The sequence below is a fragment of the Chiloscyllium punctatum genome, chromosome 2, assembly GCF_047496795.1.
Source record: "Chiloscyllium punctatum isolate Juve2018m chromosome 2, sChiPun1.3, whole genome shotgun sequence".
In the NCBI taxonomy this organism is placed as follows: Eukaryota; Metazoa; Chordata; class Chondrichthyes; order Orectolobiformes; family Hemiscylliidae; genus Chiloscyllium; species Chiloscyllium punctatum.
Genome location: NC_092740.1, coordinates 155,337,606 through 155,364,666, shown reverse-complemented (window position 1 = coordinate 155,364,666; position 27,061 = coordinate 155,337,606). Strand labels below are relative to the sequence as shown.

The 27,061-nt window shown below is 39.3% G+C and overlaps 1 protein-coding gene across 1 annotated transcript in view; it reads left to right on the top strand.

The window, feature by feature from the left end:
* The window catches only part of LOC140492069 (doublesex- and mab-3-related transcription factor 1-like), a 135,785-nt gene extending 108,961 nt beyond the window's left edge, over window positions 1–26,824 (top strand). The window contains exon 6 of the mRNA XM_072590750.1: window positions 26,436–26,824. Within this exon, the coding sequence (XP_072446851.1) occupies window positions 26,436–26,584 (149 nt within the window). The 3' untranslated portion in view covers window positions 26,585–26,824. The remainder of the gene's footprint in view (window positions 1–26,435) is intronic.
* The last annotated feature ends 237 nt before the right edge of the window (window positions 26,825–27,061 follow it).

Genomic DNA, 27,061 nt, shown 5'->3' with positions numbered 1-27,061 from the left:
ACAGATTTTCTGCAGGTAAGTAGGACACATTTTTAGGTTGTTATTTGAAGAAAGTTAAAAATTTCCATGGAAGCATAAACTAAACTTTTCTCACTGAGTTGCCATTGTACTTTGCATCTGCAATCATACTTTCTGCTTCCCTTTTACTGAATCATTCAGTGTAAATCAATTTAAAGAAGGACAAAACATTGTTACTTACCTGAATATGTTGTTGATAATCTATTCAAGGTGACCTATGATTGAGCTTACTGTTATTTTTCTCAATGGACTATAGGAAATAAAAAGTTATTCACTCAGATCGCTGTGCTCTGTAGATAAATGTGCCTGAATAAATGTTCAAAATCTGTTCATATCTGACCATTCTGATCTCTTCTTCTTGTAATATTTAGACAGCATCAGTATGTCCATTTAGAATATTTTAAATCACCTTTTTTAAGGTGATTGGAAGAAGGTTTAGGGGAGCTGTCAGAGGTCAGTTCTTTACACAGTGGTGAGTGTGTGGAATGCACAGCCAGTGGTGGTAGTAGAGTCAGGTATGTATTAGGGACATTTAAATAACTCTTGCAGAGGTACATTGATTGATGTAAAATGATGGGTGGTAGGTTAGTTTGATCCTAGATGAGGCTAAAAGATTGGCACAACATCAAGGGCTGAAGGTCCTGTACTGTGCTGTACTGTTCTATATTCTTAATATGCAGTAAATCTTACACAGTGTGCTAAGAATTTTACTTACACTCTAAAACAACTTGTGTCACAAATTTCATAATGTACCAGAACTGACCAGGAGAAAATGTCCTGGTGAATTTCTGCAGTGCCTTTTGTAGATAAGAAGCTACTCCACTGCTACGAGCATTGGTGTGGAGGGAATAAGTGTTTGTAGAGGTGATGCCAGTCAAGCATTCTGGATGCTGACAGGCTTTCTGAGTGTTGTTGGAGCTACCCTAATCCAAGTAAGGGGAGTATTCCATCACTTTCCTGACATGTGCCTTGTAGATAGTGGACAGGCCTTGAGGAGTTCAGAGGTGGGTTAATTGCTATAGCGTTCCTAGCCTGTTACCTGTTCTAGTAATCACAGTATCAATATGGCTGGTCCAATTCAGTTTCTGGTCAGTAGTAACCCCAAGACAGAGAGAAATTCAGTGATGGTAATCCCATTGACTGTGAATGGTGATGGTTAGATTTTCTTGGAGATGGTCATTGCCTGGCACATGTTGCTTGCCATTTGCTGCGTCACACCTAGATATTGTCCAAGTCTTGCTGCATTTGGACATGCACTGCTTCAAAATCTGAGGAGTTGCAAATTGTGCAGTCATCATCTAACACAGAGTCATAGAGATGTAAAGCACGAAAACAGACCCTTGGGTCCAACTTGTCCATGCCGACCCAGATATCCTAAATAAATTTAGACCCATTTGCCAGCAACCCTTCCTATTCATATACCCATCCAGATGCCTTTTATATGTTGTAATTGTACTATCCTCCATCACTTCCTCTGGCAGCACATTCCATATACGTACCACCCTCTGTGTGAAAAGGTTGCCCCTTAGGTGCCTTTTAAATCTTTCCCTTCTCACCTTAAACCAATGCCCTCTAGTTTTGGACTCCCCCACCTCAGCGAAAAGACTTTGTTTATCCTAGCCATGCCGCTTATGATTTTATGAACCTCTATAAAGTCACCCTTCAGCCTCCAGGGAAAACAGCTCCAGCCTATTCAGCTTCCTGTATAGCTCAAACCCTCAAACATCATTGTAAGTCTTTTCTAAACTCTTTCCAGTTTCACAACATCATTTCTATAGCAGAGAGACCAGAATTGAATGCAGTATTCCAAGAGTAGCCTAACCAATGTCGTCTAGAGTTGCAATTTGATCTCCGAACTCTTATACCCAATGCACTGACAAAGCATGCCAAACACCTTCTTTACTATCCTGTCTACCTGCAACTTGACTTTCAAGGAGCTATGAACCTGCATTCCAAGGTCTCTTTGTTCAGCAATACTCCCCAAGACCTTACCATTAAGTGTATGAGTCCTGCTAAGATTGGCTTTTCCAAAATGCAGCACCTCACATTTATCTAAATTAAACTCCATCTGCTACTCCTTAGCCCATTGACCCATCTGATCAAGATCCTGTTAAAATCCAAGGTAATCTTCTTCACTGTCCACTTCACCTTCAATTTTGGTGTAATCTGCAAACTTACTAACCATACTTCCTAAGTTCACATCCAAATCATTTATATAAGTGATACCAGTACCGATCCTTGTTGACACACCGCTGGTCACAAGCCTCCAGTCTCGAAAACAACCCTCCACCACCACCCTCTGTCTTCTACCTTTGAGCCAGTTCTGTATCCAAGTAGGTAATTTTCCACATAAACCATGTGATTGAACCTTGCTAACCAGACTACCATGCAGAACCGTGTTGAACATCTTTAGTGAGGTCCACATAGATCACATCCAGTGATCTTCCCTCATCAATCCTCTTTGTTACCTTTTCGAAAAACTCAGTTTAGTGAGATGATTTCCCATGCACAAAGCCATATTGACTATCCCTAATCAGTCCTTGTCTTTCCAAGTATGTGTAAACCCTGTCCCTCAGGATTCCCTCTAACTACTTGCCCATCACTGATATCATGCTCATCAGTCTGTAGTTCCCTGCCTTTTCCTTACTGCCTTTCTTAAATAGTGGCACCACGTTAGCCAACCTTGAGTCTTCTCGCACCTCACTTCAGGCAATTGTGAAGGAGCCATCGATCACTTCCCTATCTTCCCACAGAATTCTAGGTTACACCTGATCATGTCCTGGGGTTCTATCCACCTTTATGTGTTTTCAGCCATCCAGCACCTTCTCCTCTGTAATCCCTATTTCTGACCTTATGGTGGAGAGAAGGTCATTGACTTAAGCAGCTGAAGATGGTTGGGCCGAGGACACTACACTGAGGAATTCCTGTGGAGATGTCCCGGAGCTGAAATAACTTACCTCCAATAGCCACAATCCAAACCTTTGTGCCAGGTATGACTCCAACCAGCAGAGATCTTCCCCCCTTGCAGTGATTACAATGATATCAGCCAGCTAGAAAATGAGCTCCTTGATTAGGGCTGTTAATCTGGTCCAATCAGGGAGTACTGGCTAACATATAAAAAAGCTGAGTTCCGTCCAACTCTATTTTGATTTAGTCCCTACCCTCCCCTTCACTGTTTTTGATCACACAGCATTGCCCTTTGATGTGAAGGGCAGTGCTTGTCACTGGCCACTCGGGTGTTTTTCATATCTTCCTGGTGGTGGAAATTGAATAAAGATTCGTGCACTTTGTGTCCTTCACTGTGTTATACACCTGCACACACACACCATGGGTGCTGGGGGATAAAAATAAGCACTACCGCACTTAGGCGGTAGTGTGGGGGTGTAAAGAAAAATAAAATAAAAAAAAAAGAATGGACATCTCTCCACCAACACCCTGGAGCTGTTCAGGGAGAGGTGGGCGCCGCAGGGAGTGGAGTGCATTATTTCTCCCTCCAACTCTATTTTGATTTAGTCCCTAAGAAAAAAAAAAGCTGAGTTCCGTCCAACTCTATTTTGATTTAGTCCCTACCCTCCCCTTCACTGTTTTTGATCACACAGCATTGCCCTTTGATGTGAAGGGCAGTGCTTGTCACTGGCCACTCGGGTGTTTTTCATATCTTCCTGGTGGTGAAAATTGAATAAAGATTCGTGCACTTTGATTTACACACTTATTGTTTTTCACTGTGTCCGACACCTGCACACAAAAAGAAAATAAAGAAAAATAAACAGGAGTGCCAGAGTTTCTGTTCACTCTGAAAGCTAGCTCTAAGGGAGCTGGATCAGTGTGAGTGAAAGACTGTTCACTTTTCTGTATAGGAGAGGGGAGAGGAGAGGAACTCCTGAATAGCTGGAACCACCCAGTCAGTGTATCTTATTTACTGTTGTTGGTATGTACCTGCTGAGGAGGAGTTTATTTTGAATCATTGTTTTTTTTTAAAAAAAAGGGCTGACTGCTCAGGACCTCTGGAGGAAGTCAAGATGAACTGTCACTGGGCATTTCTGACTGACGATTGTTGCAGATGTTTCATCCTTGTCTTTTGCACTAATGCTTGTGTTCCACTGTTGTTTAGACTGGGTGTGTTTGTATACTAGGTATATTTCCCCATCTCTAGTGAGTTGTTTAATTGTCAATCCCTATCCATAACTCGTTGGGGCAGGACTGCAGGCTTAGATCTCATCCATTGGTTGTGGAATAACTTAGCCCAATGTATCATTTGCTGCTTATGCTGTTTGGAATGCAGGTAGCCCTGTTTTGTAGCTCCATTAGGTGTGCACCTCGTTTTTAGGTGTGCCTGATGGTAATCCTGGCATGTCTTCGTACTTTGAACCAAGGTTCATCCTTTGATTTAATAATAATGGTAGAGTGAGGGATATGTCAAGCCATGGGGTTGCAGATTGTGTTGGAGTACAATGATGCTGCTGATGGCCCACAGTCTTGAATTGCTAGATCTGTTCGAACTCTGTCCTATTTAGCACAGTGATAACTGTGACAGCATGATCGAGGACACCCTCAATGTGAGGACTCTGCAAAGACTGTACTGTGACCACTTCTGTCAGTGCTGTGATGGACAGATTAATGTGGCAGGCAGTTGATGAGGAAGAGATCAATTATAAATTTTTCCGTTGTTGGTTCTCTCACAAAATGTGGCAGACCTGGAACAAAAAGAACAAATGAAGAACAAAGAACAACACAGCACAGGAACAGGCCCTTCGGCCCTTCAAGATTACACTGACACATTTTGCCCTTCCATACTAAAACTGTCTTCACTTAGTCTTCACTCTGTATCCCCCTATTCCCTTCCTATTCATGTATCCATCCAGGTGCTGCTTGAATGCTGCTATTGTGTCTGCTTTCACCACCTCCTCTGGCAGTGCGTTCCAGACACTCACCACCCTTTGTGTGAAGAACTTGCCTCATACATCTCTTTTAAACTTCCCCCTTCGCACCTTAAATCTGTATTCCCTAGTAATTGACTCCTCCACGCTGGGAAAAAGCTGCATACTTTCCACTCTATGCATACCATTCACAATCTTATAAACTTGTGCAATCTTATAACCTTCTGCATTCCAGTGAAAACAAACCCAATCCAACCTTTCTTCATAGCTAAAATTCTCCATACCAGGCAACGTCCTGGTAAATCTTTTCTGTGCCCTCTCCAAAGCATCTACATTCTTCTGGTAATGTGGTACTCAGAACTGTACGCAATATTACGAGTGTCGCCGAACTGAAGTTCTATAAAGCTGCAGCATAACTTGTTTATCCTGATACTCAGTTCCCCTTCCAATGAGGGCAAGCATGCCATAAACCTTTTTAGTACCTTATCTACATGCACTCCCACTTTCAGTGATCTGTGGACCTGCACACCCAGATCCTCCACATATCAATGCTCCTGCCATTCACTGTATAATTTCCATCTGTACTTGACCTTCCAAAGTGTACCACCTCACATTTGTCAGGATTAAACTCCATCTGCCATTTTTCTGCCCATGCCTCCAATTGATCTATATCCTGCTGTATCCTCTGACAATCCTCCTCACAACCCACAACACCACCAATCTTTGTATTGTCTAAAACTTACTAATTAGACTAGCTATGTTTTCCTCCAAATCATTTACGTAAATCACAAATAGAGATCTCAGCACTGATCCCTGTGGAATACCACTAGTCACAATCCTCCATTCCGAAAAAACATTACCCTTTGTCTCCTATGATTAAGCCAGTTCTATATCCATCTTGCCAGTTCACCCTATTAGGGAATTTTAAGGATTGTTCAGTTTTCCACCTTCATGGGCAAACAGAGGAAGAAGATGCAGAAGACCAGTCTCTCTGACTGCTCCGAGTGAATCCCATTTTGCATGCTTTTTTCTCAGCCTAGACAAGGCAGACACCATCACTTCACCCTTGGTGCCACTTTGCCATGTGGGACCTTGTCAAAGACTTTACTGAAGTCCTTGTAGACAACATCAAATGCTTTTCCGTCATCAGTCATCTTCCTCACCTTCTCAAAAAACTCGATTAAATTACTGAGGTACGACTCCCTGCACAAAACCATGCTGTTTAGCGCTAATAGGTACATTTGCTTCTAAATGCATATAGATCTTGTCTCTGAGAATCTTTTCCAATAATTTCCTTACCACTGATGTGAGGCTAGCAGGCTTGTAATTTCTAGAATTATCCCTGCTACCCTTCTTAAACAATGGGACAACATTGGCAATTCTGTAGTTCTCTGAAACCTTACCTGTGGTTCGACCTGGTCTGACAGCTTTGTCCTCTAGGACCTGACCACCACAGTTGGTGCTGGACATTGAAATTCCGACATCCAGAGTACATTCTGCGCCCTTGCAACCCTCAGTGTTTCCTCCAAGTGGCATACAACATGGACAAATACTGAATTATCATTCGTGAGGTTTGGTGTGAGGAGGGTGCACCCTTGTCCATGTTTGACCTGATAACTGTGAAACTACATGTTGCCTAGAGTTAATGTTGACAATACCCAGGGCAATCCCTCCTGACTATATAGTACTGCACTGCTATCTCTGATACACAATAAAAAAGATTAATGTTGATCTTTATCACAATGAAAGACAAAGGACAGCTATACAGACCCTGGGTCGGATAATGTCCGGCATTCTGTGTTTTGTATTGCTTTTGAACAATAGACATCAGAAATAATACAATAGTGGAATATACCAAGATAAACGAAATGAGACAGGTTATGTAACCTTGTTTGCTATTGCCTTAAATGTTGAAGGTTTTGCAGTGATCCAATAAAGCACTTAAAATCTTACACAAACTTGATGGACTATATACGCAGGTAAATTATTTCAACAATTAAAAAAAAAATTGATTTGCACTTTGCAGGGAGATTATAAAACAAAAATTTGACGCACAACCACATGAGATGTTTAGACAGATGGCAAAAAACATGGTTAAAGAGATAGATTTTAAACAGCATCTTAAATGAAGAGATAGAGTTTGAGAGGCAGAGAAATTTGTTTTGGAAAATCGCTGAAGTTAGGCCCTAGACAACTGAGGCATGGTTGTCCGTGGTGGGGGAAATCAAAATCAGAGATGTAAAAGAGATCAGAATTAGAAGAGTATATAGATACCTAAGAGTTGTAAGGCTAAAAGGTTTGCTTACATAAGGAGAGAAGGGTGAGGCTGTAAGGGAATTTTAAGGATTATGCACTTTTCTGCCTTCATGGGTAAACAGAGGAAGAAGATGCAGAGGACCAGTCTCTCTGACTGCTCCCAGTGAATCCCATTTTGCATGCTTTATTTTCAATTGAGACAAGGCAGAGCCCATATGCAATCAATATTATTAGCCAATCCCTTTGTGAAACCAGTGAGAATAAATTGCAAAATTTGAGCTGCTTTTGCACTTGAATTGTGCCATTGTGAAGCACGTTTTCTTTATTAAATGTTTTATATAGTTGCATATATGTTTTATATATTCTTGATCTGTGCGGAATAGTATTTATGATTTCCACTGTAGAGATTCTAAAAGAAAAAAAGCAGGCTTCATAGTTCAGTGTTAGACTTAGAAAAGAGGCTCTACATGTTCACCACTAGGCTAAGAGCGCAGTGAAGTCTTCATTTATCAATGTTGTGGAGGGTGAAGTGAAAACATCAATATATTTAATCTGTCAAATATCCGACACCTTGATATATTGAGCTATCTAAATATTAGAGCTTTGATAGGATGAATTGTTGTTTAATATTGAATTCACATTACTGAAAAATAACCAGATGCTATACACTTTGTAAGAAAAATTCGTTATTCTAAGATTAACAGAGTAAATTGGTCCAACATGTTTTAAAAATGTATAAAACATTGCATTATATTGGAACTGGGTTTTACATTTATACATTAAAACAGTTGGAGCAATATTATCAGAAATGCACTCACTGAAAGGATGTAAGTCATTGTAGCACTTCGTGAAGGTGTGTTATAGTCGTGATTTTCACCACAACGGATATTATCTCCACTGCGAGGGAAATGTTGGAAAAAGTCAGGAATCACAAGAACTGATCCTGAACTCAGCATTTCCTGTTTTTCTGAGTGTGGGATTGGAAGTAGTCTATAGTTTGCACATGATCAGTTCCAGGAGACAGTTGACTATTTAATTAACTAGTTGCCTCCATTAAAATCAGATTTTAGAATCCTTGCTGTCTGAAACCTGGATTATGGAGAAAAACCAGATAAGAGCTATTCCGTTTTCACTGTATTTCTTTTGGGTAGCCATGGGACTTCTTTGAAGGTTATATATGGTCCAGGAACACTTTGGAGGTGGGGCCAGGGCTCTTTTGTTTTAGAAGAAGTTGGTGCTGGAGTAACCCTTTGGGTGGAGGTCACAGATCCTTTGGCAAGGAGATGTCAACTTTTTAGCAATGGAGAAGATTGTGGTTGGAACTGTCCAAGCCGTGAAGAGGCCAAGCAGTTAAACAGGTGTCAAGAAATTTCAACAAGAGTCAACATTTATTTTATGATTGACAGAGCTTTACTCAAATTGTAGCTGCAATATAAAACTTGAATAATAGACTATATTTTGTTTTCCTGTATGCACAAATAGTTGTGGATACTCAATTAGATGGCATGGTAAGTAAAAGGGAAAGATTGGAGACTGGAACTGGGCACTAAATTGGCATAGATGTATGAGAGGCCATAGAGGATGAAGAGCAGGATCTAGGTTGCTTGGATTGGCCTGGGAATTATTCGAGGATATGCATGAATGAGATGGTTATGTTTTATCATTCTTCCCTTGTTGGAGAAGGAAACTACCCTCTGAATCCTGTCCTGAGGACCTTTGGTGGAAGTAAGGCACCATTTAGCATTGTAAAAATACATGCTTGTGCATGAAAAGTGCATAACCTCTTTGACCCTGGCAAAGTTATCAAGAAAATATCTGAACAAGGTTAAATAAAAGTTTTTTGTATTTCAGATAATCATGTTAGGATTTGTATTGCCTGACTGATCTCCCAAACTGTCATTTCACAGTGGGTTGCATATCACTTAAGCATTTTGATAATTAGCTTAATGAATGGAAGTACTTGTAGACATAAGGGATTAAGCACTTAAGGGTAAAGCACTCAAGGAAAATGTTTGTTTTCCTGAGTGAATAATTAAAGGAATTTCAATATATTGACCTTTTTTTGTTATCAGTGAGAGCTTTTTTCAGTCATGGCATCATCAGTTGATATTTCCTGCAAGTCTTCTGGTTGAATATGGTGGTGGATAGGAGATTTCTGAGTTGATGTTGGGGCTTAAAGGGCCATAGGTTTTATTGGAGACAGGCACAGGAGATAAGAGCGACTGGTACAAGGAATTAAGGGTCTGTGAGAGACTGTTAGATGGGCATAGGATGACGCAGGGGCTATAAAAGGCCTTTGGGATGAGCTAATAAGCACGTTAGTGGCACAGACATATGAGGAGCCATAAGGATGGGTAAAATAGATAGGTGCCATTGCTGGTATGTGTGAGGTAATGGGGAGTAAGCAGGAGGAATGTTTTAAATCTTCATTTTTAAACCTTGACCACAGTGCTGAAGGGCTGATGCAGAATTTCCATCAAGTCCAGCTCAGAGGCAGTCTTTCAGGCTCTTCCTGGGTCACATGGTCCGACTTCCATTCCAGGCTATCCTCAGGATGAAAATGAGAAGTGTGGGTGGACATTTTAAAAGTCAGAATTGCACAGCTAAAATTTCTGCTGCCTCCTCACATTCAACTTGAGAACTAAAGTTGGGACCCATGTGCTTATCCAGTTTTCTTCTGAATGGTTCTTTGCTAGATTACGTCTTCTGGTAGTAACTCTTAACTGCCCTATGAAATAGCTTTACAAGTTACTCAGGTCAAGAGCCAATAATACCCACATCCCATTAAAGATAGAGTTCCAGTATTAAGTACCTTCTTGATCATGAAGTTACTTCTCAATTCCCTCTTGGACTTAATAGTTACATATATTATGTTGGGTAACATATGTACCTAACAGGACTATTGGAGAAGAAAAGTGAATTAGAGACAAATCAGATCTGCAAACGAAATAAACCAAAACAAGCAACTAAACAGTGTAAATTGGCCAGCAAGTTCTGGAGTTTTGGAATTCATGGCTTACCTTTTCTTCAACTAATTTTGCAGACTGATTTGTGCATTGATGACAACATGTTATTTCCTCAGTTAGTTTCAGTTCAAGCATGTCTTCTTATTTCTTATAATTGTAAAGGTAATCAGCACCAGCTGTACATTGCCCTCACCAAATCTAAGCTATTGGACAAACAAGATTAGGAACCTCTTGAAGAACTATTGCTTAAGTAAATCACTTTATTGCTGATAATTCTATTCATAGTGCTTGAATCTTTTTTAGTTTACCATTCATTTTTGATTGAGGTAGAGTTTTGCCTTATTCACCTGCTATACTATCAGTTCATTTCGTGCCATAACACATTTCTGAGTAGCTTGAATTTTAGCTGGGTACTATTGTAGATCTCATCCATATACTTTTTACTTCACCTTCTCCGGTCTCTTGAGTAGATTGCATGTTTGCAGCAAATATATGATGTGATACTTTGTCGTCATTATTGCAATTGATGAGAATTGCTGTAGTATCAGCTGAGAATGCTACTAACTGTTCTTTTGGCCCTTGGCTTTGTTTTTCTGCATCACTGATGCAAGCATTGGGTTATGCAATCAGAAAAATAGTCTTTATGTGACAAAGTTTTTCATTGATATTTTGAAGTTAAATTCAATATATTAGACTTTCAAGTTTGCAAGGAGGCTGCAGCATTAATATGTTTTATATATTTGATAATTTCAAAATTTTAGTTAAACATGATGTGGTCTGAAGGACGATTCCTGTTGCATGTAATTTGTGTAGCAAGTGTGACCTTTGCTCCATTTACTAAGCTTACCGTTAAGTTGAATAACCTTCAGAGCTGGAGCTCTGTCCTTCTGTTGGCTGTTGTCTTTGAAAATTGCATCCAGAATTAGTGAACAGGAACAGTTAAGATTTACAAACAATGATGGAGCTTGTCATGCTTCTTTTACAATTTATCATCTGGGCACAGTGGCAGGGCGGTGAAGTGTTCTTCATAAAACCAGCCCAGTGTGAAATACGCCTCACTGGAGTCTATGCAGCTCTAAAACGCCTTGGCAGTCTTCACTGTAAATCCGCATTGCCACCTGACATTACAGTATATCATTAATGAATGCAGGGCTTGAATCTGTGCATGAGTGCAGTTGACATAACGCTGAACTGCTCATAGCTGCATTAGGGTGAAGTCGTTATCACCACCTTGGTGTTGTTTGGGGCACTTGTATTCTTTTTGACTGTAGAATAACTTAAAATTTGAAAAAAAAAGTTTTGAGTTACTGCTAATGAATTGCTTGGTTAGGTGTCATTTGTACATTTTGAGTATATTCTTTAAATGCAGCTATTCTTTGAGTCCATACTTTGATTATTTGTGGTTCTCTAGTGTGACAAGATTGTGTATGTGTAAAATTCAAAATCTACATTCATTTTTAAAAAAATCAGATTGTGTATTCCCAATACAGGAGATAGGGTGCCACCAATAAAAATGGTCACTGACATTAATATGCAGTTGTATCCAGTGGATTTATTGTCTTTTCTGTATCTTGCTTTACAGGTACTCTTGTTATAATTGTAGTTCTAGCTCATTTGTGGCTTAAAGCCTCCAATAAATTATGGAGTTACTAACTTCAACCATTATTTATGCCACTGCAGAATTACTAAAGCTGAGCTACCATTGTGATTATGACTTGGATCATTGTGGAAAGATGTTGGTGGGCTTAGTAATTTTGGTGGAATAAATAGCAACTGTGTCTGATGCAAAACAGAAAAGCAAGCACATTATTTATTATTGCAAGACTGTTAATCTAGAGATCCAGGGAGTGTTCTGGGACCTGGATTTGAATCCTACTGTGGCAGATGGTGAAATTTGAATTCACTAAAAATCTGGAATCTCGCACCTAATGATGACCATGAAGCAGTTGTCAATTGTTGGTAAAAACCCATCTGGTTCACTAATGAACTTTAGGAATGGAAACGGCTGTTTCCTTACCTGGTCTGGCCCATATATGACTTCAGATCCACAGTAATGTGATTAACTCTTAACTGCCCTTTGGGCAATTAGAGATGGGCAATAAATGCTGGTTTAGCCAGTGACATCCACATATCTGTAGAAAACTGATGAATTTCAGACTGAATAAAGGAGCTTTTCTTTACGGACACTATCCAGAATGAACTGTTAGTCATACTAACTTCATGCGCTATAATACAAGGTATTTGTACATCACACCCAGATGAGGTGATTTCTTTTATAAATGAAACTTCACTGCTGGATGAGAGTTATGGCTACCATGTGCAGTGTTCCAATTATAGTGGCATTGGCCGCAAATATAACACTAACAAATACCAAGAGATTACATTTGATCTGCTTTTGGCCCCATATGCTATACATTACTAGGATCACTTTCTACTTCCAGTTTTATAACGTTATCTCTATTCTTGTCTCAGATTGTCTGCTGCTGAAATCCTCTTCCATTTCTTTGCTATCTCTGGCTTTTGTTAGGTTGACCTAACGCTCCCCTCTCCAGCAATGCACCTTACACTTTCAATAAATCTACCTTCATCCAAAGCTCTGTTGCTTAACTATTTACTTGCATTCTCAGTCTAGAAAAGTCTCAGTATAACATTTCTTGGCATTGAGTTTGAATTCCACCATGGCTTTGACTCTCTCTCTCTGTCTCTCTCTCTCTGTAATGTCCAGACTCAAACTCCTCTAAGATGCCTACACTCTACCATTCCTGATCTTTGCACGTCCCCAATTCCATTTACTCCACCATTGTCAGCTATTCCTTCAGCTTCCTAGGCTCAAACTCTGGATTTCCTGCCTATATCTCTCTGCTCTACTGTGTTTCTTACATTCTCTGGAATGCTCGTCCAAAATTCCCCATCTGTTCAATTTTCAATATTTCTCCTAATATCTCCGATATGGCTCATTATCAAATTTTATTGAATACCTGTTCCTGTAAAGTGCCTTGGGATGTCTAACTACTTTAATGGTATAATTGCACATTGTTTAAAAGAACAATAGCCTTGAAATTTGTGTGTACTGAGCTGCCAGCTTGAATTTGAGCTTAATTCACATACAGCTGGGAAACTACGGGTGCCTGCCACACAAGATATGAAGGGCTTGCTCATGTTGGTGCTGTTACTGTGAAGGGAGGAAGAATATGATCAGGGTCAGTATTTGTTGCTGGGACTCTACATTGCTTCCCGTTCACATGTTTTTGTGAATATATGACTGCAAAAAGACAAGCAGTAGTTGTGTACCAGGTTGCACAGTATAGCATTGGAAGCCTCAAACAAGAGTCAGGCCTTGTTTTTTTTTATATGTGGAGGTCTCCTGCAAAGGCAAATATTTTCTTTTCAGCTTTTAAGAATATGTCATACACTTATGGATAGTAATGAACATGACTTTCACTTACCATTTTGGATTTTTTTTAATTTTAGGTTGTTCAAGCATTTTTTAATATTAATGAGTTCCACTTTTAAGGATGCTCAGTGTCAGCATTGTAGCTCGCAAAGAGAGTAAAGCAGCCAGGGTGGGAAAGGGAACTTCTGAGAGGGAAGATGATCTGGCTAATTCCCCCGACATCTGATTCTGTTTATATGTAAAAGTAAAATGTGCATTCTTGCCTTATTCTTCCCAAGAGTTTTTTTTTGGCTTAGTGAATTGATTTGTAGGAGAATTCTTCTCATTAGTTTTAATTTTGGTTGAAGAACTGCAGAAGCCTTAGCCGATAGTTCTGTTTTTTTTGCCACTTTGCTGCTGTTGCAACAGAAGAATAAGAAAACCTCTGTGGCTGCTCAAGCTCATGGCTGTTGGACTGTGTTGGAGGCTGGTGGGAGAGGGCTATGGCGGTGGTCACTAAGCAAGACTGATATTCTAATCTAAAAACAAGCTCAGCTCACTTAACAGGCCTTCAGCAGAGCGTTGGGAGCAAAGCATTAATGGTACAATAAGCTGACTTGGTCATGGTCACCTAAGTTTGACAAGCACATGTTGTCTTTGTGCTGTCAGGATTGCATTAACATTATGCTTACTTACCTTTTCCAAGGGGTAAATTGATTTCCACCAATAGAAAGAACCACACTGGTATTGAATTTTATTTTCAGCAAAACTACTGCCAGCTCTCTGCCTGGTATTGAAAGTTAAAATCTACCCTGTAATCTCCATTTAATTTCTTTGTTGTGATAGCAAGTTGTTTGGGAATTAGTTATAAACCATTGTGGTCCTATTTTGTATGGCAATGACAAAGAAAATCTGTTTTGAGTATTTAGAACACCTGCTTGCTGAAGAGTTCAAATGACTATTACATTTCTCACTTTATTCGGGCTTGGAAAGTAAATCCCATTACCTTGATCACTTCCATGAACACATTCATTTTTGATACTAAATTCTTTATATTTGTAGATAAATTGATAATCCTTCTGAGATATTTTGCATTACTTTGTCTCATTAATTTTATAATACTATGGCTATAAGCTATAAAATTAGTAAAGCTACATATATTAATTAATTTTAATAAGCTGTTGACATATTTAAATATGGAACCTTGGACAGATTTAAAGTGAATACCAGTAACAAAATTGACCCTATTTGCACACATTCCCTCCTTTTTGGTCAGTAGTGGCTGGGTACTGCATGTAAGTGCAGATTCAGTTCTCACTGCTGTTAAGATCCATTCTCAGTTGCTGTACAATGGAGTGTCATTACATAGATACCAGCCTACTGTCCATCCAGTTTGGGAGAGTCATGGCACAGATTAATACTACATGCCGCCTAATAATTAACTCAGAGCAGCATTGGCAAAAAAACCCCAACAATGGTGGCATGGCTGTTCTGAGATGCAGATTGTCCTGGCATGTGGAGACTAGAGAGCTTTGGGTGACTGCCACATGATAACATCCAAAAGGTTCACAAGGAATAAAACAAAACTTGCAATGGTTCTTCAGTGTTCCTCAAATGCAAAGGGTCATCATACACGAGTCTCACTTTTTAGTAGAATAACTTGCAGCTTCATTTTCTGTACTGGAAGTTAAATGGATAGAATAGCTGAATTCAACATTTTTACCCCTTTGAAATAGCATGCATTTGGTCCATGATCAGCCTAATCCAATGCCACTTGATTTTTGTCAAATCTGCACTTAAGGCTTTAATCAAGGCTTTTTTAGGATTTGGAACGAATAATATGGTTCCAGATTGGACATGACTAACAAACAAAAAATCCATTAGCAAATTATATTTTTACCACTACCATCAGGGATCAGAGTTAATGACATACAAGAACATTATTTATTTTCTTGTTTTTCTTTTCACACTGTAATCTTCACATATGGCTCTCCTTTGTTCTTAGAACACACAGTGGGCTTAGAGCAACCCACATCATTTGACAACAACAAGTAAGTAGAACTGTTTTATTTTAATAAAAAGGAATGAAGCTATATTTTCAGAACACAAGAGTAAATTAGTAATTGTTAGAAGCCTTGAAAATGGTGTATTTTAATTTCCACTGATGACTCATGCCAGAAGCAAATCTCACAAAACTTTACCATATTGATTTTGATCTGTTTTGTAATTAGTTAGAAACATACATGTGGCTGTAAAACTCACTCAGTATTTTTGACTAAGACTTGTTTATTGGTCTCTCCACTGCATTCTTTCCACTGCATCTCTTAACATGTCATGTGGTGAGTTTTTTATTGTTCTTCCCTATCGCACACTCTGCCTATGTCACACACACTCTCCAGAAAAAGTTACAGTATTGCACCTATGTCTCTAGTTACAAAAGGTTAAAATTAAGACTAAAATGTTATTGGGTAGTTTTGTCCATTGCATGTTCAATTTTCAAACCTTGCTTTGTGCTAGTTGCATTTAGATTAGATTTCCCTACAGTGTGGAAACAGGATCTTCAGCCTGACAAATCCACACCATCCCGCCGAAGAGTAACCCACCCAGATCTATTCCCCTCTGACTAATGCACCTAACACTATGGGCATTTTAGTATGGCCAATTCACCTGACCTGCACATCTTTGGATTGTGGCAGGAAATCAGACCACCCGGAGGAAACCCACACAGAAACAGAGACAACATACAAACTCCATACAGAGCAATAACACAGGAGCCAAGGTGTTGTGAAACTATCTTGTGTTCTATGACAACAATTGACAACAATTACCATAATTTTAATTTGAAATTCCATACTATCTAGTTAGCTGCTATAATATGTTTCTCAAAATCTCATAAAAATGCATCCTTTAGTTTCTTCATTGGAACTTCATGTGATTGCTGATCATAGCTAAAATTAAAATGTTAACTGTATAGAGATGTGGATGTGTCAAGAGTCAGAGATGTGGATGTGTCAAGAGTCAAAGATGTGTTATTCTCTAGATTTCTCTTGATGTCATGTGGGAAATTGACTATTAAATTCTGGAAGATAGTTTCACTTCATTTTTTTTCCCTTTAGCTGGTATCAATGCAAGAGGAACAAAAAAGACTTTTGAATGGTTCTGATTTGGGCAACTAGATCACCCAATACTTAACTAACTGAATTGTAATTGATTGCTAATGTTAATGCTTGCTTTGCTGTTCAATATCAAATTAATCGAGCAGAACGGAAATCTTAAAATTAAACCTTTGTGTGTTGTGTGTATGTGTTGCAACCGTAATCCGGATGCTTTGAGTTAGCCCCTTGTGCAAGTCTGCACAGAGGATGACAAAACATTCATCCTTATCTTCATAGTTTTCCATGATCATTCATTGCTTCATCCCTGTAAGTCTGTAATACACATTCCAGTACGTCTCTCAACTCTTCCTATTCAAGTCACCTGTGCACCCCTGTGTTTTCTGCACCAATGGTGTTAGAGGTTGCATGTCTCTGCACTGTAGAACTTGCCCTTTTTGTTTTATTATCACGTTCTTTCAGAGGTAAACACAAAACTCACCTCTTTGGCCATGCAGTTTGATTATTTTCCCAAAAATGTCACATTTCCTGATCAATAATTGCTGCTCCTTCAGTAAAGCGTCATGAGATCTTTAGTGACATGAAAAATGCTATATAAATGTAAATTAAGTATTCAAGTAAAACCTGAATAAGTGTAATTGCCAATTAAAGCTTAGATTAATCAGCAGCAAAGTCTGACTTCTGAAGTAAACCCTTTAACCTTGTTGAGGCAAACAAGGTGCTATTACTAATGTTGAATGACAGTAAAGTGGACCATCAGGATTTTCTGCTCACTGTGTATCTTTCCTGATAGGGATAAATGTATAATAAGCTGCTGATACTATCACCTAATTTATATTATTAGCCAAATTGACTCAAATTAATACGTTTTGATGGAGAGAAGTTTTTTTTAGGAGTGGTAAAATCACCAAAAATAAATATACAAACAATTGTATGTATCACACAAGATGCATTATTTTAAAAGTTAAGTGAGTTTTTCTGTTTAAATTAAATCTCTGGACTCTTCCAATTATGTCACAACTCCTTCATGTGAAACAGCTGGAGGCAAACATTGCGCAGCTTGTTTCCATGTCACTATGCCACGTTGACTGCTGTACTATTGCTGATGAGCGATAGATGTGCTAAATACTAGAGTAATTGTCAGTGATGCGATCTTGTAACACCATATACAGAATCTCTTTAGCTATATAGCTTGAGGTAATTTCCAGACATGGCAGCCTTTCAGCTTTATTTGAAGTGCACTGCTCGGTCAATATTTTTTTAAAGCCTGTATTTCTAGATGTAAGCAGGACTTATATTGATAATGTGGAGCAGGGTGGAGGTCACCAACCATTAATTACCCTTTGCCCTCCACATGATTATTTCCTTTCATGTCCAGTCCCCATTAAATGATTCTGAGTTGTTGGCTTTTATGTCTGTTTGGATCAATGTAATTGTTTTGACAAAATTGCTGAGAGATTGTTGTTAGAAATTAACTAAAGGCAGCTCAAGCATGTAGTTCATCCAGCAATAAAAATCAAAATAGAAAGTACGGAAATAATTACATTTAAAAGACTGTGTTGAGTTACCAGGCAGTTCAGTGGATGAACAGTGTGCAGAACAAACTGAATGTTTTCTTTATTTAGCAAAGTATGTGGGAATGTCCATGTTAGTATGGTGGGAGGGTATTTGAAATAAAATGATTCCTGAGCTCCTTGAAAGTGGACTCGATATTTTAATGTTAGCTTGTCTCTGTCATTGCTCAGACTATATCCTTGTTTTAATTTTTATCATTTTATTTACCTTTTGCTGTCATGTCCCCCTGATTGATTCCTGCAGTAACATTTCACTATGATGTAGAATTCTGGCCTCCCAGCTGATGTTAGTGGGCGTTAATAGGCTAGAAATTAGATTTTTTTTTCACTTTGGCTGATGTGAAAGAATTTTATGACAACAATCATAAGAGTTACTGGGGCTTTTCAGATGAATGTTTGAATTACCCACCAGTGTGGGATGACATTCGCCATTATTAATTTGCTTTCCTGCTGCTGTTTAACTGAGTATCAAAGTAACTTGTCACAAGAAATTGCTATTATTAGCCACAGCAGCAATCAGCAAGCTGTATACCAGATATACAGAGATGATTTTTGATCTGTAGAAGCATGTGGGTTTAAGAATGAGTGTGAGTTTAAGACTGTTGAACTTGACAGCTCATTGGGGATGCTGATTCCAACCCATCAACTTCCTTACTTGACTCCAGCATGTTCAGCTGCCTTTGTTCAAGTCCCTTGGGGAAAGGATTCCATTTCTAGCTGCTAATTGCTCAATTAGAGTAACATTGATACATTATTTTCACTTTTAATGTTAGGTCCAGAGGTTTCCATAGCTTACTGAGTCCTCAGTGTATCAAAGTCAGGCCAATAAGGAAGCGACAAAGAGTCTGCATAGCGATTTGGTGGGCTAGAATGTGGCAGATGGAACATAATAAGAGTTGTGAAATGTGATTGAAAAGGCCATTGGCATGCTGAAGATTTATCTCTGGTGTTGCAACGTCTCTGAAGTTAAAAATCACACAGCACCAGCTTATAGTCCAATAGATTTGTTTGGAAGCACTAGTTTTTGAAGTGCTGCTTCTTCATCAGGTGGTTGTTAATGTTGAAGCAGCGTTTCGAAAGCTAGTGCTTGCAAATAACCTGCTGGATTATAACCCGGTGTTGTGTAATTTTTAACTTCATCCACCCGAGTCCAACACCGGCTCCTCCAAATCATGAACATCTCTGAAGGCCTCCTTCAATATGCATCAGCCAGGGTCCCCTGAATGGATATGACATACTGTCACAGCATTGGTGCGGTAGTGAGCTTTGACCCACAAGTAAAACAAGATGAGCAGATCAGATACTCCTCAGAGAATGCTGAGGGTGAGGATAAGAAATGGAGATTGGCAATGAGCACAGTGCAACCCCAGATGATCACATTGCTGTCAGGACTGCCAGTATTAATGCACAGCTAACTTAGATTGAACCAGTATAACCTGAAAACACAATCCTCTCTCTTACCCTGTCCCTCTTTCTCAATGTCACTAAATCACTGATCTTGAAGGTTCATTTCCAGACCTTTCATCACCCTACTAGGTAACATCTTCAGTGGGCCTCAGGCGAAGCACTGCTGAGAATTCCTGCTTTCTGTGTATATGTTTGGGTCTCTTTGGGTTGGTGATGTCATTTTCTGTGGTGAAGTCACTTCATGTTCTTTTTTTCGGGGGGTGGTAGATAGGGTCTAACTCAATGTGTTTGTTGATAGAGTTCCGATTGCAATGCTATGCTTCTAGGAATTCTCGTGCGTGTCTTTGTTTGGCTTGTCCTAGGATGTGTTATCCCAGTTGAAGTGGTGTCCTTCCTCATCCGTATATGAGGATACTAGTGACAGAGGGTCATGTCTTTTTGTGACTAGTTGATGTTCATGTATCCTGGTGGCTAGTTTTCTGCATGTTTGTCCAATGTAGTCAAAAAAGAGAAAATGCTGGAAAATCTCAGCAAGTCTGGCAGCACCTGTAAGGAGAGAAAAGAGCTGACGTTTTGAGTCTAACTGACTCTTTGTCAAAGCTCAAAACCAAAAAAGAGAAAATGCTTTTGTCCAATGTAGTGTTTGTTACAGTTTTTGCACGTATTTTGTAAATAACATTAGTTTTGCTCAATGTTATTTACAAAATCCCGTGCAAGGACTGTGACAAACACTATATCCGATGAATGATGTGACTGTGACGGAGAAGCATGGCGTTGCCTAAAGTAAATAGGATGATTGGTATGGGGGAATGGATAGGTGGGGATAAGAGCAAGTACATGGAAAGAAAAATAAAATTGTAAGATAAGTTATAGAGTCATAGAGATGTACAGCATGGAAACAGACCCTTCGGTCCAACCCATCCATGCCGACCAGATATCCCTACCTAATCTAATCCCACTTGCCAGCACCCGGCCCATATCCCTCCAAACCCTTCCTATTCATATACCCATCCAAATGCCTCTTAAATGTTGCAATTGTACCAGCCTTCACCACATCCTCTGGCAGCTCAGCTCACCCTCTGCGTGAAAAAGTTGCCCCTTAGGTCTCTTTTATATCTTTCTCCTCTCACCCTAAACCTATGCCCTCTAGTTCTGGACTCCCCGACCCCAGGGAAAATACTTTGCCTATTTATCCTATCTATGCGTAGGTCTCTTTTATATTTTTACCCTCTCACCCTAAACCTATGCCCTCTAGTTCTGGACTCCCCGAGCCCAGGGAAAAGACTTTGTTTATTTATCCTATCCATGCTCCTCATAATTTTGTAAACCTCTATAAGGCGATGGAGATAAGTGTGTTGCAGTAACTTTGGAATGAAAGATCAGGCAATTAGGGTCTGGAGGATAATGACACATAGGTGAATATGTCACTCCGTTCACTTTTCTGACCTTCTGCACCGAATTCAGGAGCTTCTGACCTTTGCTGCTACCTCCAATGACGCTTGGTGCTACAGGCATCTTTTTGTCAGACTGTATTGGCAGTAACACATTCAAGGAGGCATTGCTGAAACACAGCTTTTGCTTGTGTGGACTCCAGTCTGTCACTAGACTATGTAAAGTAGTCGTAGTCCCAGAGATCCTTAGGGCTGCTATCTCATTGATGAGAGACAACTAGTAGTAGTTTAACCTAAAGGTCACCATGTCTCAGGCAAGGGGAGAGATTGAAAAGGTGAGTATCTCATGTTAACCTCAGCTCGATATGGACTAAATATCTGAGGAACTTGAATGCACATTCTTCTAAACCAGGGAAAAGAACAAGTGAGCTGAGGCTAAAATCAGTTGCCAGTATTGCTAGCTGTAATGCTTCCTAAAGTTAAAATGGTGTAAATTTTATGCCATCATAAGTAATTGCAAGTCCATCAAGCCTGCTCTGCTATTTAATATCACAGCTGATCTGATTGTGTCTGAACTTCACTTTCTTGTTTGTGCCCTTAACTGTTGACTCCCTTTATAGATTAAAATTCTGAGCTGAAAATGTGTTGCTGGAAAAGCGCAGCAGGTCAGGCAGCATCCAAGGAGCAGGAGAATCGACGTTTCGGGCATGAGCCCTTCTTCAGGAGCCCTTCCTGAAGAAGGGCTCATGCCCGAAATGTCAATTCTCCTGCTCCTTGGATGCTGCCTGACCTGCTGCGCTTTTCCAGCAACACATTTTCATCTCTGATCCCCAGCATCTGTAGTCCTCACTTTCTCCTAGATTAAAATTCTGCCTAACTCAGCCTTCAATATATCCCGTGCTATTAGCAAAGTGCGCAAGTAATAGGGTGGCTGTATAGAAGGAATTTCAACGATCATGGACCTTCTGAGAAGAAAGTATTTCTCATCTCCATATAGATGGAGACCACTTGTTCTTTAAACAGTGCCCTCGCCCGCCCCCGCCCCCGGATCAGTTCTCTATTCCCCACAAAGGGAAATATTTGTCAACATGTATCCTGTAAAATCCCTCGAAAATCTTATGCTTCAATAAGATAACCTCCTATTATTCTAAACCGATACTTTGCTATTTCTCTGTCTGTTCTATGTATGACCACAAAACTGCTGAAACTGAACACCAAAACTTCTTTTGTCTTTACAAGTGCAAAGAAAAATGTGCAAGGACCCAATGCCTCTTCATCTTTTCCATTAGTAGAGCAGTCCTATAAACTGTTCAGCTCTGTTGGAGAGTCCCTTGACACTAATTTACATTGCATGGTAGAATGCAGATAATCAAACATAATAAACTGACACTTACAGCAAAGTGCTGTATTGGCTGCAGTGATTTAACTCACTACAAACCACCCTATTACTTGTGCACTTTGCTAATTGCACCATAGATTTGCTCTTGATGAACACAAGCCAAATTAACACCAGGGCATTGATGTACCTGTGTGCTATTATCGTTTGTACAGGCAACACAGCCAGAACCTTTTGCATTTAGTTACACAAACATTAAGTGATTGGCCGCTTACAATTGTTGACAGATTGCAGCCTTATGGGAGCCCGAGGATGAAACCAATCAAGAAGTTAATGAGGAGAAAAATTACCATCGTGCCTGCTCCATAATTACATTTATGCCAGGCAAGAATAGGAGGTGTGGGTAACTCAGCTGTTATTTGTAAAGGTTAGGTGGGTCAAGAACCCTTCAATTGCTTCATGTATCTTCCGTGGCTAGTAATCTGATAGGTTATTATGGCCCAGGAATATTGTAGCTTGGCTATTTCCAAGTTTTCCATTTTTATTGTGATATCTTTCCAGTTATAAGTCAAACACAAGTATCCCCTCATTGTGAAATTTCAAGTTACTGGGTCAGTGTGTTGATTTATTTGACTGTTTCAATGTTTTCTTGCATTTAACAAATTCACATTATAAAAGATGATAAGAATCTAATTGAAATAATTGCCGATTTTGAATGACCTGCTATGGCAAGAAATTTTAGGAATGTGATACTCCATGCCTTTAAGCATGATTGAGATTTGCTAATGTTAATACTGGAGAAAGTGTATGGTATAAGCGAAACATTAATAATACACTCTTCATGTTGTTCTGTCAGTTATCCGTACATATATATCCCCCAACATTTTGAAAACATTAGGCGAGAACTTACACCATACACTCGAGGCACCAATTCACTTAGAGCCATTCATCCAGTGTTAGAATCCTTGTTTGCACGGTTCATGGCACCTGTTCAGGCAGGTCTAGTCCACACAAGTAAGTAACAGAGTAAATTTCCCACTTGACACCTGGAATAGTTTCAGGTAGATCTGCCTTGGGAGAACACAAACCAAACTAATTCATATGCTTTGTTTTACATCGAACAAGTGGTTTCTCGTGTGTGTTGCGACCCAAGAACTGACAAATAGCGCAGTAGTGAGTGAACATTTTGATTTAATGGGTTTTCTGTGTGCATTAGTGTGGATGAGAGGTGTGCTTTGACATGGAATGGTTTTAGGTATTGTTGGAGGCTGTGGTGTAATGGTAAGTCACAGGCAAGTAAGTCTAGGCTAATGGCTTGGTTCTCTCCCGGCACCTGGTGGATTTTAACCCCAGTTTTAAAAGAATTGGAATTGCGCTGTTGGCTTCAGTAGTCGTGATGTGGAGGTACCAATGTTGCACTCGGGTAGACAAAGTTAAAAATCACACAACACCAGGTTATAATCCAACAGGTTTATTTGGAAGTACAAGCTTTTGGAGCGTTACTCTTTTGTCAGGTAGCTCGTGGGGCAGGATCATAGGACACAGAATGTTTAGTAACAGTTTTCAGTAATGGCAACCATGAAACTAGCATTGATTGTTGTAAAAGCCATTGTAGTTCATGAATGCTGTTTAGGAAATGAAATCCACCATCCTTATCTAATCTGGCCTACATGTGATTCCCGACCCACAGCAATGAAATTCACTCTTAACTGCCCTCTGAAATGGTCTCACCAGCTGGCAAGTTCAAGGGAAATTAAGGATGGGCAACAAATACCAACAATGTTCATTCTCGTGAAAAGCATTTTTAAAACTCAAATTGTATATTGCACTTGTGGATGTACAATGCAGCCCCTACTCTGTAGGAAAATAATTTCCCCAACCTTTGAAAATTACCTTGCATCGTAGTATATTCTCCTTTTCTCATTCTCAGCCTTCTCCATGACCTGTGAGAGACATTGTTATTAGCAGTTGTCAACTGTGGGTGTGTTGAAGCTAGCTAAACCTATTTCTCAAAGCACCATTACCAGTAATTGATAGAAAAACTTTTTGGCATAGGTTGGGCTAGATTTCACCCAGTGTCTAGAAGTGAAAGAAGCAGTATATAATGCACTGTATGCGTATACCCAAACATTAATAAGCTATAGTTGCTATTCATCAAAAGGTTTGTGCGGATCATATTACATTTTGCCAAACATGGTAATGAGCAGTGATACATAATGAAAAATAAGTGAAATCTTTGTTTGATCAGAAATACTGCTTATGGTACTTTATTGTACATTTGGATCATGAGATTGTCAACCTTTGAATGTCTATTTGTTAATTTTGGAAAAGTGTCACTGCTATTGCCTTAATTCTTTTTTTTAATGTCCAGCAATAAAAGGATGGAGAATTGTCAGAAAGTGATTAGGATTTTTTTTAAGAGTGAACTTCCTATGGGATTCCTTACCATGTGTCCGCAGACATCTTCTGCCTTATTCGTCGCTATTCTGAGCTCAAATCTCACCCTAGGCTCACCTTTTCCACCCCTGCCATTGCCCTCTGTCCTGCTCACTTTTACTAACTACACAACACATAGGGGACAGCTGTCACTGGGGAGGAAGGCAATAAGAAATGGTGATTGAAGAATCGAAAGGGCAGAGGGCAGGTGAAGAGAGACAAATGAAACCAAAGGATGTATGCAGAGTAGAAAATGGGCAAAAATGTAACAAGCTGATACCGCTGAGTCTCTTGTTGGTCTATGATGTGGTAAGCATTTTGCCACTTTTTAGTTGGCTGTAGAGAACTAAATAAAGGGGTTCCCCAATTTACAAACGTCTCACAAATGCTCACACTTCGATCATGATCCCATACAGAAGTGTACATTCAAAGATCTGACATGCAAATGTTTCCTCGTACTTAGAAATGGCTACTTTATATTGTCCTGCATATGTTCCGACTCATGTACAAATCGACTTGTGAACAGACTCGAGGACAGAACTCCTTCACAACTTGGGAGACTGCCTGTAGCAGCTTGGTTCTTTTTTTGATCAATAAAGAAGAGAAATCAGGAGAAATTATGTTGTATGTCCTACTAAAGAACAGTTCGCCTTGAAGCAGATTTGTTTCCCTCCTCTCATACCCAGGGAATTGTACGTATTGTAAGCTGACCAAACGGTGGTGAAGAAGGGCTATTTTAATTGGCAAAAAGAACTCAATTCGCTGTTATCCATAGTGTTTTCATTTGCAGTAGGCTCGACATTAATTGACTAGAATTGACCAGACATTATGTAGTTTTCATATTTGTGGAAAAGACTGCTATTGCATTCAAAATGCCAGTGATTTAATGTTCTACCTTGAGCTCAGCTTGCAAATCCATATTTCTTGAAAAGAACTGTGCAAATATTCTGGAAAATGTAGTGATTACAAAAGAAAGTAACTGTGGTGAGTTTCCTATTGGCCATTGATCATATTTTGGCAGAGTCTGGAGTCAATGAAGGAGGAAGTGTTCCAGACATGAACAAAATTATATCAGAAAAACTCTATGTATTATAAACCTGTTAGGGTCATTCCATCTGTTAATTGTAGAATTTCAACAATTACTGACCTAATTTTTAAAATAACCTATCTTGTCATGTTTTGTTTAATTTCTTCTCTCATAAAAGGTCATACTGGGAGGGAAACATTTCCAATTTGGGCAGCACCAAACATTCCAAGATCAGGCACTGTATCACAAGCTAAGAAAAAATGCTCTTCTAACAATACATACCTTGAAGAGCATTCCCTCAGTGTCAGTTTTCCAATGGTTCCTCTGATTAATTGTCAGTTTTATAAAACTAGTCCAGTCAGTGATCAAACTGAGATTGCCCAAAGTCAGCCCTTGGAAGACAAATATAGCCAGTTATTGGGAGATGTTTTTGTCCCTTTTTTCCTGAGTTAGACTTTACTCCAGATCTCAGATGTGAAAGGAAAGAATTTGCATATCAGCTGTTCCATCGAAAATCCCTTAATTTATACATGTTTTTGAAACAGATAACTTATCAGATGCGTTGTACATCTGAATTATATGAAGGTTAAAATTATGATTTAATGAAATGTCAGAGAGATGTAAAATGTTAAATCAGAATTTTACTATTTTTTCATTGCAGTATTTTCACCTTCCAGTAGTCAGGACTCAGGTTTGATCTCTCTGTCCAGCAGTTCCCCTGTCAGCACTGGAAGCATTAAACAAGAGTGTGAATCTGTCACCGAGTCTGGCACCTTCTCTGTTGATTCCATTATTGAGAGTGCAGAGTGAGTAATGACAGTGATGTCTAAACTGCTGGATCATACAAAACACGAATCTGAATAGAGTACTTTAGCCTTGGCTAAAATGGAGAAAAAAAAGTTTTTTGTTGTATTTCTTACATTGTTGTTGAATAGTTTCAGAAACTACAGTTCAATAAATAACGCCACAGCAATTAATTACTAACCCTTTGCCACCCTGACTGAAAGCATTACTTAATAAAATAAAAATAAAATGTACCATATTTTTTTTGCCAGGCTGCATACACTGTTCTTTGGTTCTGAATTAATAGATTCAAATTTTTATGCCTCATGTAGACACTTAGGTGGACCAATTAGTTGCTGAACATTGGGCTGATTTTCAAATGTCTGCTAACTCTATTGGGCCGTAACAGATTTAGTGCTATTTTTTGAACTGCAAAGTACATACTAGGACTGAAAGCTTTTCACAGCCTCACTGATTGCACTGATTTCATAATCAATGTTCAGG